Source organism: Cajanus cajan, chromosome 7 (assembly GCF_000230855.2).
Source record: "Cajanus cajan strain Asha chromosome 7, NIPB_CcT2T_4, whole genome shotgun sequence".
Taxonomy (NCBI): domain Eukaryota; kingdom Viridiplantae; phylum Streptophyta; class Magnoliopsida; order Fabales; family Fabaceae; genus Cajanus; species Cajanus cajan.
Genome location: NC_138523.1, coordinates 52,522,595 through 52,540,217, shown reverse-complemented (window position 1 = coordinate 52,540,217; position 17,623 = coordinate 52,522,595). Strand labels below are relative to the sequence as shown.

The window sequence follows — 17,623 nt, the reverse complement described above, 5'->3', positions numbered from 1 at the left end:
ATAAATTTATGTAACATGCAGAATTGTTGCACAGTTGGTGTTAAATATAAATATAAATATAATATATATATATATATATATATATATATATATATATATTTATTTATTTATTTGCAGCTTGCAATCCCTGTATACGGTTTCAATCGTTTACTCATTATCATCGTTGTAATTTTTCTTTATTTTATATAATAATATATAAGTAGAATCGAGTCGGATTAAAAATAAATTACCTTAAGAGTTTCTTAGAGCGTGGACTATAGATGTATTACATCATTCTTCTTTGAATAGAATTTTCTGATTTAAAAACGTAAATAGATATTAAAGCCCGATTCCGTATTGATGTATTAATGTCCAATTGCCATTGTTCTGCTCCTAAGAACTCATATGCAGAGCACGTTCTTATATAGGTAAAAGTAGGAGCCCAGAGGCCTGCAGGAAAAAACACGTTGGAAGCAACTTAACTTTGCTAGCTGAAATATGCATTTTCATCCTGCTTAACATAGTTTATTGATCAGGTGTAACTCTCAGGTGAAAACAGACTCCCAAGTTTCTGTTCAACTAAACTAGATCAGTAGATTGCCTTTGACAGAAATGGATAATTCAACATCCAACAATAGACTAGCCATTATATAGCACACTACAAAAACTAAATCATCTAGGTGTTTCATAAGTGGCTTGAAAAACATTAAGAACCCTTACCAGGAATCGAGTCTCCTGCCACAATCATAAAGACAATAAATATACATAAAGTTAATAAAAGGTATAGCAATCGGAGATAGCCGAAGAAAGCATACTTCTAATATCAAATCAAGAATTAGCGTATGAAGAAACTACTGTACTTTATCATTTCATTACACATTTAGTTACACAATGGGGTTATGCACCATTAGTTCGTATAAAATTTGTTTTTATTCTTTTAACAGAGCAATATATAGTTGTTATATTTGAAAGAGTATTAGATTGCAATATAATTAAGAGAGAAAGACGTGAAAGGAAATTTGTACACAAAAGAACATCACCTTTATATATATAGTTATTGAGTAGTTAAAGATAATAACATCAATATGAAAACTATGACAAAGGTGAATAACACATTGCATTAAACTAGTTTAGATACCTGGGCTCATCGGCCCATGCCTGTCATTTACAGTATGAAACATCAATGCTCAATACTTGAACCCCCTCACCCCAAAATGAAAAAAGAAAAGAAACATTTACGCTCAACAGAATTACCCTCACTATACACTTCATTGATTTTACGTCAACTATTTGTTTTGGGCTACCAGAACACATCAATAGCCACGTGGAACGCATTTTAATTATAGCCAGCTATATCATTAGTATGCCTCTTTACATTTTCTCACTTCGTATTGGTCACAACTTCTATGAACTCCTTTTTCCCTCGGTGCCGCAAGGGAACGTGGAAATACTCTACAGCTATTTGAATAGCCAAAGAGGGAAGGAAAAAAAGGTCAGCTCAACCCAACCGCCCAAGACAACTGGAATATAGTTTATGCTGAAAATGTCAAACACCATTCACTTCTGAATCATTCTGCAACTTGCACGTTTAAAACTATGATCAGGCCGGCTAAATTAAATGTTTACAATAAAAGAACAAAAAGATAAAATAATTATTAAGGAAAATTATATTTAAACTTAAGTGATATTGCAACATATATTTCCTCCCTCTTTTGACCCTACCCAAACTTTCCTCAATTACTATCTATGTTGAACCAATATACGACATGTATTCGGAACAATGATATGATTATTTTAAAATATATAGGATACGATACATGTAAGATACATGTCATCATATGCATCAATATTCATACAATATAATAAATGTATACTTGTAATTGTGATCAAAATTTATAAACATTAAATATATAATTACTATTTTGCAAATCCAAATTAAAAACATACTTATTGTACACTACTAAAAACAAATAAATTATAAATCATTTCATCATAAATTACTTCTTATTATTTACAAATAGAAATAATATTCTCAATTTCATTTCTTTCTTAAAATTATCTATATAGAAGACAATTTTCATTTACAGTTCATCAAGGACCAATATTTCTATGTTTCTACATCAAACATGTTTATATATCTTATTTAGCTGCAATGGATATTTTATAATTTTTTAAAAATTTGAATATTTTATCGATACATATCACCAATAAATATCGGTAAAATATTTGAGAGTTTCAAATTAAATAAAATTTTCATAGTATTTTTAAAGGCTATGATACTTCACCGACATGTATCGGTGAAAGATCCAAGAGTATCGTATCGGATACGGATACGTGAAACAAATTGAAGTACCGGTACTTCATAAATTACTATCTACTATAATAACGTAACAAAGTCTCTTCCGATTAACATAAACCTCCCCTAATTAAATTCTGTACGGAAAGGAGGGATATTCGGTGCAAGTCACTCATGTTCAGGGAATATGAATTTAATTTGTCCTAATTTTTAATAAATAACAGCTAACATAATTTACCTCCATTCCTTGCAAAAGATTTTCAAGTTCAACAGTTATCTCATTAAAGGATGGACGGTTGCTTGGAATTGCTTCCCAACATCTTTGCATCAAATCTAAAAGTTGAGGGTGCCCATGCTTTGGTAGTTCTGGTCGCAGTCCCTGAAGGATGTACAGCATCACAGCTGGGTCAGACAGACAGACACAAAGTGGATGGTCCTAGTTGAAAATTGCAACTTATACACACTCCCAGTAACATGAATATAGATCCAACATTCCAAACTTAACTTTTACTGCAAATATGCTACCATAAGCATGCATTCATCGAGCTAGCTTAATTATTTCTGTTTAACAAAAACTCTTTTACCTAAGTTTTATTAGTTGTTGACAAATAACTTTTACCATAAGCATAGCATTATGCTTGAATATTCAAGTCTAATTGGTGAGTAAAGAGCAAACCTGTCTCACACCCAAAGCAGCTTGTAGTGGAGTCATGGTGTCGTATGGTACCTGAAATACCGGATGAAAAATAACTTGTTTACAAAGGGATTACCTTGTCATATATAAAAAAGAGAGAAAAAAAAATTAGTTCAAGGAATGGGAAAGGAATATGACCAGAGAATACAATATTATACATCCAATTTAGGCTAACCTTTGCGGTCACCAATTCCCACAGTACAATGGAAAAACTGAATACATCCGCCTTCTGATCATAGGGCTGATGGTTTATAACCTTGTGAGAAAAATCCATCAACAGTAAGATACTTAACAGTAAGACAAGAACAAAATAAAGATATTGAGTCGTCATTTCTTCTGTCCATTTCTTTTCGTTCTAGATTTAGGCAGAGGAAAAGTGGAGAGAAAGTAGAATGTCTATTATGTGCATTATGATTATAGCTTAAATTATTAAAGATGATGAGTAAAACAACAGCATGTTTTCTCCTATTTGGCTAATTCAGAAATGGCTAGGAATTTTTTTCTTAAATTATCCTGATGACACTTTGTTAGGAAGAAGGATTTAGGTCTGTTGCAGAACCCAGGGTGCGAGAGTTTTGAGCAACTTCTTATTAGCATCAGAAATAGTTTGCATGAGTAATGAGGACAGTTTCATTTCAGAAGACTACATCCATTTCTTTGCTATAATGTATTATGGACACCAAGGAGATATACGTGTATATATTTATTATCAGATAGGATTGTATTTATGCTCACTTTGGGGATGACCATATGGAAAGGTTTCTTTTATCCAGGGGATCTCATTAACATATTTACAGAGAAATTACAGAACTCTTCTATATTAATAAATGAGTTCTTCCAAATCTATATTTTCCCTCATTCTTTGGGAGCTCTCCTTCACCCTGATAAAGGCAAAAGATCCATAAACATACCAATTATATAAACAAGAACATGATACAAGACCAAAAACATTTAATAGAAATAAAAAATCTGTGCACCAATGACGACAATATTATTCTGAGATTTTATTTAGACATATCACAGCACAAAGCATGTGTTGTTTTCATCAGATGTACAAATTTGATTGCAAAATTAAATTATTGTAAATTTGTAATTCGTAAGAGAATCTCATGGTTTATCTTGAACAAGAAAATGCAAATTAAATTTGTAGAGGCCAATATAAGAATGTACATAGAACAAGTGAAACTCTCAAGTAGTCAGCAAAAGAAATATTTAGTCGCTATTATTAATCATTAATAACCCAACACCCTTAACTTTTACAATATCTATTACTTGGACATTAACATTGATATGTAAATATTAAAAAGCACAACAGTTTTTTTTTTCTTTTCTTTTTCTTTTAAATAACGAACCTCTGGTGCCATCCATCTATATGTTCCAGTTTCTGCTGTCATCACTCCCCCCTGATTTAGGAAGCGAGCAACTCCAAAATCTGCGACTTTAACGACCTAATTGGAAAAGGAAAAAATATTGAAAACTTAATAGAATTTTATAAAATACATATATGCTACTCCAAAATAAAATAAATGTTATGCCAGCCACATCAAGAAAATTTAAATGATTCAGCAGAAGCAGTTCATCAAAATAACAAGCAAATCATTATTCATAAATATATTATGATATAAAATAGAGTGCCCTGTTTCTGAAAGCTCAAATATTTGCCAAGAAATTCATATCACTTTCAACAAATGCTATTTGTCAGGACATGAGCAGGGGTTGAATCATAATGTCAACTAAAACTTTGTACTATAATTATTATTATTGTTTCATTTTTTTTTTTATCATACTTCAATAAATTATTCAGAAAACCTGTTGATAATTTGTCACACAATTACAAAAAAAATAAATAAATAAAGTACAGGAATTAATTTATTGGGCTAAAATATACGCAAAGATAACAGCATATATCTGGTTCATTGTTGGTGCTTGCATACTAGGTAACACCCATTTTAGTATGGGTGATGTTGTATAGAGTAGAAAATTAGTAGTTTCAAAATTTCAATAAATCCTTACTTTGTGTGTATCCATCAGCAGATTAGCCGTCTTCAAATCTCTGTGAATTATGTTGTTTCCATGCAAATACTCCATACCTTTGCAGACATCAATTGCAAATTTAAGTAATTGAGACAGCTCCAAGACATTATGATTTTTGTGCACATAATCATACAGACTTCCTCCAGGCATATACTCTGCACAAAAGACAGAAACTTCGAAATATATTTTGATAGATTAAATTGAAAAGAAAGGACAAACTGAACAATAACCAGGAGAGGATACCGGTTTCAAAGTAATTAATTACGTATTCCTAAGCTTATATGAATTTAATTTTTCAAAGCAAAATTTAGGCAAAATGCCTTAAATAAGTGAACTAACATTCTTCCAAATATTATAACACACAAAAGGTCGAAGCATCACCAGTTATAAAAAATAATAATGACATATAACACCATCAGTATAATGATGTATCATATGAGTAAATTTAGTTGGGCATTCTCTCACCAGGAGGGAAATAGAGAATGCTGTAGCAAACCCCAGTTAATTTAACTAATTTTATTTTGCAGCCAACATCATCTAGAGGAATTTAAACCCCAAATCATTTAGTAGGTTGAGTTCACTAGAGTAGATGAACAATATCCATGAAGCGAACTAGTTCAAAAATCAACAATGGAATTACACTTGCAGTGACACAGCTACAGAGGAAAATCATCCTAAGCTTGACACCCAAACATTAAGGAAAATACTATATCCACAAAGATATTAACATCTAATAATGACATGAATAGGTGAAAACGGATTTTTTTTATACTTGATTTAAAGATCATTTTACTTAATATCATAAAACAGCAACACAGAAGAACTTAGACATGGGATCCACAATCCCATAATTACAACAATGAGGGTCAATTTACATGACATTTAGAAACCTTCTAAGTCCCGAAACATTGATTTGCATCATGAACAAGTCACATTGAAAATGTTGTGATGACCAGTGTTTTGAGCTAATAAATCCCCTGAAAAGTACTAAATGATGAACATATTAGCACAAGGTCAAGTGATCAGAAGAAATACCATACTACTTAGAACCAAAAGGTACTTGACATTTAAGACAGAAAACAGTTAAGCTTGTAAGGATCCTTATTGTAAATCCTGCAAGATAGATTATTAACCCACACCAGTATAGGACTACTTGTAAATCATGATCAAATAATTCATGTGTTGAAGGCCACATGTCCATCATCAACTGTCTTGCAAATACAACAACTACACTTTAAGCCAAATAAGCCCTACACAACAGGCATTGGATGCAAGAGCATGTATATATAGGACATGAACCATAAATGTTTAAAATAATGAATTGATAATAAGACTACATTCTGCAATGTACAATTTATTTAATAACAGAAAATTTTGTTTAAAACAAAAGAATAGCTTTGACTAAAATGTGTACTGCCCGATATTAAAAACCGAAGGAGTATAAAAATGATTTATAAATCTGAAAGAAAAAAAACATTTATAATTAATATGAAATCTATTTTAACAATAATGCTGAAAAAGATAAACATAAACTACATTTTGCAAAATGCACGCTATAGCAAAAAAAAAAAAAAAAAAGTGGGCACAGCCTGGTACAAAACATGTCACGTATCTATAACTCTTGCAATGTTGCTCGTCTTTACATCAGAGTGGTAAATCATATCTTGTGTATTCCTTGTGATATCAAAAATTTATTTGGATTGAACTCTTATCTGCATATTCAAAAAGTCTTGGTTCAAAAATTAACACATCTGTGCAAAAAAGAGCCCAGGTTCACTAACCATCTGACAAATCTTTTTATCTCAAGCACACACATGAAATTTTCACAAAAAATGTAAAATATTTTAATTTTATAAGAATAAATTAGACTCCATTACCTTAAGGTTTACCAGATTGATAGCAAACACCAAACATTTAACCCCATTAGTTTACATTTGACTAACTATAGTATTTTCAAAAAAGAAAAATCACTTAATAATAGTTAAATATCCATTATTAATTTGTCAAAAAGGTTTTTTATTACTTCCCCTTACAATTTTTATTTTTAAATAATTAATTTATTTGACCAATTAATTTTTCAAAAAAATAAAAAAAATATTGATCTGAATATTATCATCAAGAAAATAAGAAAAAATGACATGGATACTTCTCTTAATTCCTCTTTGCTTTATTCTTTTTGTTCAAAATGGTGTAATAGCTCAATCAAAAAGATCGTTCCAATAAACTACAAAGGACTATATCAATTGATTTAACTACTATCTTCTTATCTCCTTATGTTTTATTGGTAATTGAAATTAGAATATACATACCTATAAGAAACCGATAATAATTTTTGAAGAAAAAAAAAATTAAAATGACTAAACAGAAAAATAAGAAACCAATTACTATGAATATTAAATTATCTAAGTCATTAGAATTATTGAGATGTCAGCTTACCTATAAAACTTTATCTTAATTAATTTTCAATTATAACCATGTTCAGAGTTTAGTTTATAGGATATATTAATATTTTAAGATTTTAGCTATACATTGAAAAACTAAATTTGGACAAAAATTCATACACACAATGTGTAGATCGCAAGTTCGGTAACAAAATAAAGAAAACTTTAATAATTAACTTCTTAAAATACTTCTCTCTTCTAGTTCAAGTTAAATTTTATTTTATAAAAGTGATTCGCCTATAACAATTCAAATGACTATTATTTATGAAAGTTATAATTGCTACAATTTTTATTTAATAAATTATAAATAAAAAGAAACGAACAAGAGCAATCAAAGCGGATATGAGAAGATATATCACTATTTTTTTCTTGCTTACTTTGTAATAATATTTTAATGTTAATTAATATTATAAGATTTTAACTTATATTTATACAGATTTAATTTTAAAATAAACTAAATATTTAATCAGTGTATGTAACTAATGATTGTATGTATATGAATAAATACATATACTACATATATACACGCATATAAAGAATTATAGATATATTAACATCCTCCACATTTTATATGTAGAGCAAATCTCAACCTTCTTTCTTGTACAAATGATATAGCAATGCCGACGAAGGAGAGATGATACAAACGAAATAATAACTATTGAGAGAAAACAGGTGGAAGAAAATTAAGTTGAGGTACCAAAACAGTGAAATGTTAATTAAATTTTAAAAAACTGGTATCACTATTCACTGCTTAAAAATTTTCTAAACAAAATAAGAGTATTTGGTGTAAAATAAAATGTGGATGCTAATCTACACATGAATGGGTGGAGGTTAGAAATTCTCATACATACATACACACATGCATACATACATACATATATACATATTATATATATATATATATATATATATATGAGGAGGGATCAAATTTTTCCTAGAGTAATTTTTGATTAAGTTACTCTATTGAATAATCCATAATTTATGTTGAATTTCATCGATCTAATCGTTATCAAGTCTATAAATTTTTGAAAAAATTTGAAAATAATTTGATAATTCATATCGATGAATAATCATAAAAGTATTTTATACATTGATTTAAATCTATATAACCAAATATTATATGTTTCTCGAATTTTTAAAGAATTTATAGACTTTGATCTATACATCAAGAATTTTTAATTTAACGGTTGGATCGATGAAATTTTATATACATCATAAGTTATTGAATGAGAGTAACTTTACCAAGAGTTACTCTTAGAGTAATTTGATCTCTTATATATATGCATATATACATGGTGTTTAAATGTTTCATACATCCTCACACGCAGGATTTCTTGAATCATTTTGACATTTTAAACTTATAATTTCTTCTTTACTTGTGTCAATTAACAATCTTCCCATACCATTTTTTCGGATATTTTAACTTAAGTATTCTCATAAGCATTATTGCGAGAATAATTCGTAAATAAGAAGCCCTGACGATAGTTCTTCCTCAGTAAGAAATAGAATTATTCTGTTAGAAAGGGCCAAGGGGGATATGGATGTTAGTATTTTTTTTTTCTTTTTTTGAATCTCAAACCTTAGGGAAGAGATTCGTAATAGTCTTTAGCTATATAAAACATCAAACAATAAGAATGGCTTATTTGTTTCCCCCGTTAAATAAGATAATATACAACAATATATCTGCAGAACAAAATGGATTGATCTATACCTGTTACTATGCACAAATGCGGACACTTTGTACATGCACCAATGAATCGAACAACATTTTTATGATGCACCTGCCTGCATTCAGAAATACAAAAGTCAAATTGTCAAAAGATTTTTAGGAAGAGAAAAGCAGATGGACAGAACCTAAAAGAAAAGATTAGTGATGCAGCCAATTAAGCAGTTTATTAAGACTGATAGCGTTGTGGCATACTAAAACCACTTCTCAAGACTTGTTAGTGTACTTGAACTGATATTTCAATTTATCCTTTACCAATTTAAAATATGTATTCCTTGATAAAAAGAGAACATAATAATTGCCAGTTCAAAAATTCTACTATGCAACAAACAAGAACAAATGTTTTGATAATCTTTTAGAAAGAAAATTCATAAGATTAATTAGAAAAACATATTATGATATCCACTACACAGCATGGCCTTATACTACGAGAAGCAAAATACTGACCTCAGAATTGCTACTTCTTGAGCAAACTCATCCTCTAAGGCATCATTCAATTGCTCAGATCTCAGAACCTTAACTGCAACATCTTCACCGAGATAAACTCCACGATACCTGAGAATGAATCATAAAGCAAATCAGAAGCAAGATAAATACTGTGATATAGAGAAGGAAAAAACAAAGAACTTAAAAAATACATAAATAATTAATGGTAAAACAGCACAACTCACAAATCTCCAGAGGATCCAGATGCTATTTTTTCTCCCAACTTTAGCAACCGCCTGTCTATTTCCCAATCTCTTGATTTTCCTTCTATTGCTAAGGCTTTCTCCACAACTGAATGAGAATTTGAAGAGCGAGACCACGACCCCTAGAGAACGGAAAAGTATTAATTACAATCTTATGTGCCTTGATTGTAAATACCTAGCAAAAAGAGCTACCAACTACAGTTATTACCAAACCCTGGAAATTTGGGATTAATTGCAGATCACTCCCTTAACTTTGGCTAATGTGTGATTTATAAGTTTTAAAATGTGTAAAGAAAACCTCTTGCAGAAAAATGTTTATAAAACTCCATTCAATCCATTAAACATACATTTTTTCACTAAAAAATTCAAGGGTATCTCACATGAACACTTGAAATCGCCAAAAACTCTGAGCAGCAGTGAAACCACTCACATGTATAACCTCTACAGTGAATTTTTCATCATTTTGTTTAACTATGTATTAATTATTATGATATAATATGAATTGGATGGAATTTTACATCAGATATTTTATTTTTTTAAATCAAGTTTATTGTTAATATTATTGTTTTAGTCCAACATCATGGTTTCTAGTGATAGTTTTAAATACATGTTTTCCATTAATGAAGTGGACATATTGAATGGAGCAGGTTTTCTGCACATTTATTACAGGTCAAGGAGGAAGGTTGCCATTTTAAACTTTGGGATAAACACACATCAAACAAAGTTTATGGATAATGAATTTAAAATAAAACAAAAGTTAGGACAGGCTTAATGAATTTCAGATTATGTTATTTTTGGACACTGGTACTCAATAAAGAAATATTAATGTGTTACAGTCATAGGTGGCTTTGACAAGGTTAGTTACTCATATTTGTGTTTTAAGTATTTTTAGAGAGTGGAAAAATAGCCATCAATTTTTTACAGAGGCTTCTTGGAAGCTTTTGTATGAGCAATTTGTCCAGCTTTTGATTATTTTTTTAATTATCTACCTTAGAGGCTTTGGTAGCAGGAAGGAGTGTAAATCTTTTGACAATGGTGCTGTTTAGCAGGCTTGTGTGGTATGCGATGGAAGCAATAAGCTAGGGTTTTAATCAGATTCACATTTTGGCAACAGAGTACCAATTTTTGGTGTCCCTGTGGATATCAACTCTTGATATTATTTTCAAGGAACAGTTTGAAAGACGAGAAGGGGGGTCTATAGCAGATGTGCAGATGGTCAGTCACCTTCTCTTATCAAATTTTTAACCTAAACCAAAGGTTGCTGGCCAGGAAAAATACAAAACTATAAGTGCTTTCCACAATGTATGTTAAGCTTGTCATTTATCAGAGGTCTATTCCTCCATATCCAGTTTTCCTCTCCCATAGGTTATACCCCATACTCATTAGCAATTTTCAAAGAAATTGTAGAGTAATTACATTTCTTTATCATGTACATTCCAGGATATACAAGCCAATGAACATCAAGAATCATTCATTAATTCTTCAGAGACATTCCAACATCTCACACAAAACCAACATAAGAATGTCTAGATAAAAAAGTCAAGGAGACACAATGCACCTCACTTCTTGCTACAGCTTTTTCCATAGCATCATACAAATCATCTGTTTCCTGAGCACAAGATCGCAAAGTCAGCGACATTTGGACTCAGCACACATCCCTGTCATGAGAGAAATATAATAACAGTGCCCCTTAATAACCTACAAGCTTGACTCCCGATATAGACCATTTTTTGTCTGAATTAAAAACTGCGACAAAAATATGTTTTTTTTATAAACAATTGATATAGAAGCAATGTCATCTTACCCAATCTTTCATCAAATCAAGCTCAGATAATTGTAGTAGAGTTCAACCACCAAGTATAAAAGTGTATAATCAATTAAGAGTTATGAAGTGATTGCAGCAACAAAAATGCCATTGTAAAATTAACGTTAATGAATAATTACAGGTTTGAAAGATACAACTTCGTAGAAGTCTTCAAGAGAAAGCAACTAGCATCATTTTCATCATAAGAAGCAGTGTACCTCAACTGGCCATCCATCCACCACAAACACATCAAGCGAATAGCCATCAGTTGTGGAGAAAACATGTGCTTCACGAATGTTAAGTCCAATATCAGACAGCAAAGCGGACAGCTAAAAGAAAATAATATCAGGCAAAAGCAATCACACTATCCATCAATATATTGTCAGGTATTTACAAGCTATAACCTCACACTAGATTATGTCAACAGAATGAAGCAACATTTACACTTCATGCAAGAGAAAGCCCTGATTTCGACACTTAAGCTCTTGTGTAAAATCCACTCCAGTTTTCTCACTTTACCCACTCAAACATTTTTCTACCCAATGCTTCTGGATTATGTAAAAATACAGTAGTATACAATGATATAAATCACTTGACAATATCAAGAAAAAATGATATAGCAAAAATGCGTATTAGAATATTGGTACCCAATATTCCATATAAGCTTTCATATAGCTTCTAATGGGTTCATTTTATTTATGCTTCATATGACAAAGTGACAACACTCTCCAAAACTTCTAAATAAATCTCTAGTTATCGATTAACTTTTAATTTTGAGGAAAGTTTCCATTTCATTAAGTTCATAGAAGTATGGAAAATAAACCTATATAATATATATTGCCAAGTACATTGCAAAATATTAGCTCATTATCATTGGAGTTTCAAACTTCCAATTGATTTAAAATATACATAAATTTTAAAAATAAACAAAAGATAAGATAAACTCTTCAAACATACCTGGCTTAATAGCTTTGGCTTGTCAACAGAGGAAAATATTATTTCATGAACTGGGACACTTGAATGTTCGTTCCTGTATTTTAAATAGTAATGTTTAACTTATTATGAACGAGCAAAGATATTCAGGTAACATTTGGCATTCAAGTACTACTTCAATTTCAAATATGGTGAGATGCACCTATTGATAAAGACTCAAGATCAAAAATCTAGTCCCTCCAACAACATGGAAGGATAAACTCTATCAGCTATAATGAACATATACCTGAAACTCATAAATCATATAGAAATAACACCAACATATATACACTTGTATATCCTCTAAAATGCACATGATGCTTCTGTTATGGCCTCATAACTACTTTCCTTTTTATGAACCTGTATATGGATTGATGGAAGTGAAAGAACAGCTTCCTTCTCTCATTTGCCCCCTCCCTCTCACCAAAATAAAAATCTTGTCCTTATTTAAGAATTATACATGCATTGAAATGGACAAATGTTCTAGCAACGTAATTTAGAAAATAAGCTTCTCGCCACAAATGCTATCAAAATTAATGCATCCAACAGGCATTTCTACTTCAACTTGTAATTTTCCCTTCCGATAAATTCTTAGTCAAGAAATATTTGCCAAATAAATCTTGGCAACAGATAGAAGTATACTTTCCTGCTCCCCAAAGAGGAAAAAAAAAAAAATCCAGCCATGGCTACCAATTTTAACAAAAATTGTCATACAGCTACTTCAAAAACTAAAAGAAAAAGTAAGAAACAGCTTTATAACTTTATTCAGGTGGTACCTCTGGAAAAAACTGTCAGTGAGAAATTCTCCCTCTGTCTCCTTGGATTTCTTTCTAACATCCAAATTCAGGTCCTCAAGCTTTGAGCAAGGCTCGAACTCATTAGCAATATCCCTCACCTTACTGATGGAAATTATATAAATCATACATTACAAAAATACAGAATTAATATTTTACGCATCAGTTAAAGGAAACCTTCCTGTAAAATGCTCATGCATATATAGTCTATTTCTCTGTTCACTGGATAGCTTACCTTTTACCAGGTGATACAGCTCCCCCATTAGTTGCATGAGAAGATAACCCCAGGCTATAATGAGTACTTAATATTTGTTGATCTTCATCGTCTGCTCTAGTTGAAATATTCTGCCCAGTAAATTGAGAGAATACGTAAATTTGATAGAGACATGAAAAAACTAAAGAAATATGATTGACTTGTTGCTTAAAAAAAAATTAAAAAAAAGTCAAGCAAGTAAAAAAACAACTATTATCAAAATTGAAAAACATAATTAGGAGAAAGAGAACAAAAATGGATGATTTAGAGAGAAAACCAGCAAAGGTCCCATCAAGAAGAAATTGTTATATGGAAGATAGCCTACTAAACAGATGTAGATGAAGACCAAGAAAGAAAACAATCAACAGATGGTACATAGTACATACTAAGAACTACAAATAATTACCACTTACCAACGTAAGCACTTGAGTGTTCAACTAAATATAAAATGTACAAGTTACAAGAGAGAAAGTGAAACCCTTGCAAGAAATTTTTGTAACTAAGAAGCAAAGACACTTGAAGTAATCTAATAACATTTATATTTTGGATAGGTATTTGATATTCACAAAAATCTAAAATTTCAAAATCAACAACATATATAATTCTTCAGTGCTACCATAAGCAACAAACAGAGAAACTGTGAGTATACAAACAAATCACCCAAAAGGTTAAATTTATTGGCTGTATGTTCAAAATAAGATGCTGGCATAACAGTATCATTAATTTTAGGATTCATTGCAAAACTTAAGTATTATTCTTTAGGTGTTGGTGTTGTTCTCTAATTAAATTGAAGTTTCAGCTCAGTAACCCAAGCCAACCTTTACTGCTTCGTTTACCAAGGTAAAACTTCAATTTTGATTGTAGAAAAGCACCACAAGCACCTAAAAAACAACATCCAAGTTTTATCCAGTCAGATTATGTTAGATTTACATGACTCTGTAAATTATCCAATCTTGTTAGTCCACGCTCAGGTCAAGCTGTACCTATATCCAAACTTTTAAAAAAGTCATGTTGAAGATGATTTCTGATTGGTTGACATTGTCCCTAATTGGTTAGACGTGTCAATAAGCAATTACAGAAGATGAAAATATGGTGAATGTGAACTATGCATCTCCAATAAGTTAAAACTAGGTTACACATGAACTATGCTTCTCCAAAAACTAGCTTTAACTTCGGAAGAAACTTACTTTTTACCTTCTTATTTCCTTTTTTCTGAAAATGTTTCGGGAGAAATCCATTAACCAATTATAAAAATCTCTACACGAACCATACATTACAATTAAAGTCTTATTTGAAAGCTACATAAATAAATATGAATCATGGAAGTTGCTCGAAGAAGATCCAATTAAACCAATCACGGATGATCCTAACTAGTTCAAATTCAAAAATAGCAATAAAAACGGAACTAGAGAAGTACCTCGAGGAAGCGTATATGGTAGACGGGACGCTTGTCAGGGTCCCTTGCCAAAGCAAGAAGCGTTTGATGCAACAGAACGTCTTCAGCTCTGTCGATATTAACATCGAGACCGTAACTGAAACAACAGCAAGAGACTATTACACGCTTCGTTCAACGAGTAGAATCCAAAAATAGTAAGAAGAGAGTGAAATAACGGAACCTCGGAGGCAAGCGATTGAAGTGAGCTTCCAACTGTTCGCGGAACTCGGGATTGGAAACGGCTTGGTCGTGGCCGGTTTCGAGCAAACGGTTGTATACGTCGCTCCTGACGTCGTAGTTGGTGAAGCCGCTGAAGGTGCGCGGCGGCGAGGAACTCTCTCCGACGCCTTCGACCAAATCCATTGTTTCACGGTTCAAGGGAGCATGGCGTGAAGAGTGAGAGAGAGAGAGGATCGTTGAGTTGACTGTGGTGTGGAGAGAATCTGAGTGGAAAAAGGAAGGGAAGGGTTTGGTGATTTGAAGGGGAGAAGGAGGGTAATTTGGTCCACCGTCAAGTTTTGTTGCCGCTAAGCTGAGACACGGAAGCGAAAAAGGCGAGATTATAGGAAAAGAAAGAGAGAGAAAAAGCAGGTAATTGGATTGCCGGTGTCGTTCCTCTCACGCTGCTGCTGTTGCCTGTTGCCAATCGTCTCATTGTTTCGGACGGAAAGAAAACGAAACAACACACTAAATATTCAAATTTACATTTTTAAGTTATAAATGATTAAGGGTAATTAAATTACACTGACTTTAGTCCAGGTCGTCTTACATGACATTCTTATTCCCTTTAATCTGTAAAAAAAAAAAAAAAACTACTAAAAATATACTCATCCTTTGTAGGGGTGAGTATTAAACCGACACCCGAACCGAACCCGAAAAATCCGATAAAAAATATTATTTTTGGGTGGGTTCGGGCGGGTCTTATGGGTAAATTGGGTTAAAATTTTGATTTTATACGGGTTATATTGGGCGGGTTCGGTTTTGAATTTTTAAACCCGCCAAAAACCGAACCCAACCGAAAATGAGATAAGTTTAAATTTTTATTACTTTTATATAACTAAACAACAATGGTCCAAACTTAAAAATCTTTATTTTAAGTATAATATAGCCATCAATTTGTAACTTATTTTTTTCCTTTTTCTCATAACTTAGATATTTATTTTGTCTTCTCCTTCCTCATTCAACTTCTCAAAACACTAGTCCATTTTTAGAGTTATCTTTTTGCTTCTTTCTTTGTCTTTCTTTTCCATCTTCTTATCTCCATTTTGAGTACATTTTGTGTGACTGTGATTTCTTATGATTTTGTAATCTAACTTTATATTTTTTTCCATGTAACAACTATGAATTTTGTTATCTTTTATTTTTGCTTCTTTAGTTTGTAAATGTTTCAATTACGAATCTACTTACACCATCTATTGTCACCTTCATTCTATTTTTATACACTATTTTAAAAATATTTATTATCGTTTTAAGCTTCATCTTCCTTAAGATAAATTGGTTTACAAAAAAATTCAAACTCGATTATACCCACCCGCTTAAATCCGAATCCGTTTCAACCCGAACCGCCTCAAATCGAAAGCTCAGTCGGTCGGATATGGGTCACATTTTTTCAAAGTCGGTTTACAATGGGTTGGACATTTTTCACCCGAACCCGACCAAACCCACTCGTTGCTCACCCCTAATCCTTTGTATATATAAGAAACAAATAAATATATTAAGATCAATATAAATATAATTAACTTAACTAATTTTATTTAATAATGTAACTAATTTAAACTTTATTCTATAAATACCATAACTAAAAAATTTAAATAGTTTAATAACGGTTATATTTAATAAACGATTTTCTCATGAATGATAAAAGTTGTAACATTAATTATAATAAGATTTATGATTATATATTCAAAGTCTATTATAATTTTTATTTTACTTTTCTCTAAGGAACCATATAAGAAATTAATATTATAATATTTTAATTTATTATTTACTTAATGATATATATTAAAAAAATTAATAATCCTTAAATAAATACTGATGAATTATTTTAATTTCATTTTTTTAACATAATATTATCATTGTAATTGAAAAAATAATCTAAATATAATAGTTTAGGGTGTGTTTATTTATATATTTTATAACATTTATTTGTTGATAAAAATAACATTGACTTGATCATCAAAAAAATAATTAACATTGACTTAAATGTAATGACTCATCTGAAGATGTTTCTATGCGTGGGTCATATGTTAGTGTCCTTCATGAAGTGCAATTTTCATTTCCCCGTACTTCCCAAAAAATTGATAATTAATATTTATTTAAAAAATATGATCGTCTGCATTTATTAATATTTATTCTCTCACTCATATTTTTTTTTATTTGCAAGCTAAATTTTTTATTTAAAAATCAAATTTATGCTTAAATCATCAACTAATATTTTATATTTAATTTTTTATTTATATCTATATATAAAAATGATGTGACATTAAACTTTATTTTGTTAATTATT

General features: G+C 30.8%; 1 protein-coding gene across 3 annotated transcripts; it reads right to left on the bottom strand.

Moving 5' to 3' along the window:
• Window positions 1-300: 300 nt before the first annotated feature.
• On the bottom strand, window positions 301-15,802 carry LOC109795274 (serine/threonine-protein kinase STY46). 3 transcript variants are annotated; one of them, XM_083060050.1, is made up of 16 exons: window positions 15,299-15,801; window positions 15,100-15,214; window positions 13,665-13,774; window positions 13,412-13,534; window positions 12,621-12,693; window positions 11,882-11,992; window positions 11,418-11,468; window positions 9,842-9,981; window positions 9,618-9,725; window positions 9,156-9,229; window positions 4,983-5,158; window positions 4,322-4,417; window positions 3,145-3,225; window positions 2,952-3,002; window positions 2,514-2,654; window positions 304-429 (listed from the first exon to the last, which is right to left on the bottom strand). In XM_083060050.1, exons 1-16 carry the CDS (start codon window positions 15,478-15,480, stop codon window positions 400-402), a joined length of 1,662 nt encoding a protein of 553 aa, XP_082916176.1. In that variant the 5' UTR covers window positions 15,481-15,801; the 3' UTR covers window positions 304-399. The 3 variants fall into 3 exon arrangements, with proteins under 3 accessions (XP_082916177.1, XP_082916176.1, XP_020210316.1); XM_020354727.3 differs by lacking the exon at window positions 304-429 and adding an exon at window positions 1,066-1,552 and having other exon boundaries at window positions 15,299-15,800; XM_083060051.1 differs by lacking the exon at window positions 11,418-11,468 and having other exon boundaries at window positions 301-429; window positions 15,299-15,802.
• Between the last annotated feature and the right edge of the window lie 1,821 nt (window positions 15,803-17,623).

Coding starts and splice junctions, on each gene's coding strand:
- LOC109795274 (XM_083060050.1), bottom strand. CDS start 15,480: ATGGATTTGGTCGAAGGCGTCGGAGAGAGTTCCTCGCCGCCGCGCACC. Junction 2,655..2,951: donor CTGCTTTGGGTGTGAGACAG/GTTTGCTCTTTA, acceptor TACATCCTTCAG/GGACTGCGACCAGAACTACC. Junction 430..2,513: donor ATCTTTTGCAAGGAATGGAG/GTAAATTATGTT, acceptor TTTTTCCTGCAG/GCCTCTGGGCTCCTACTTTT.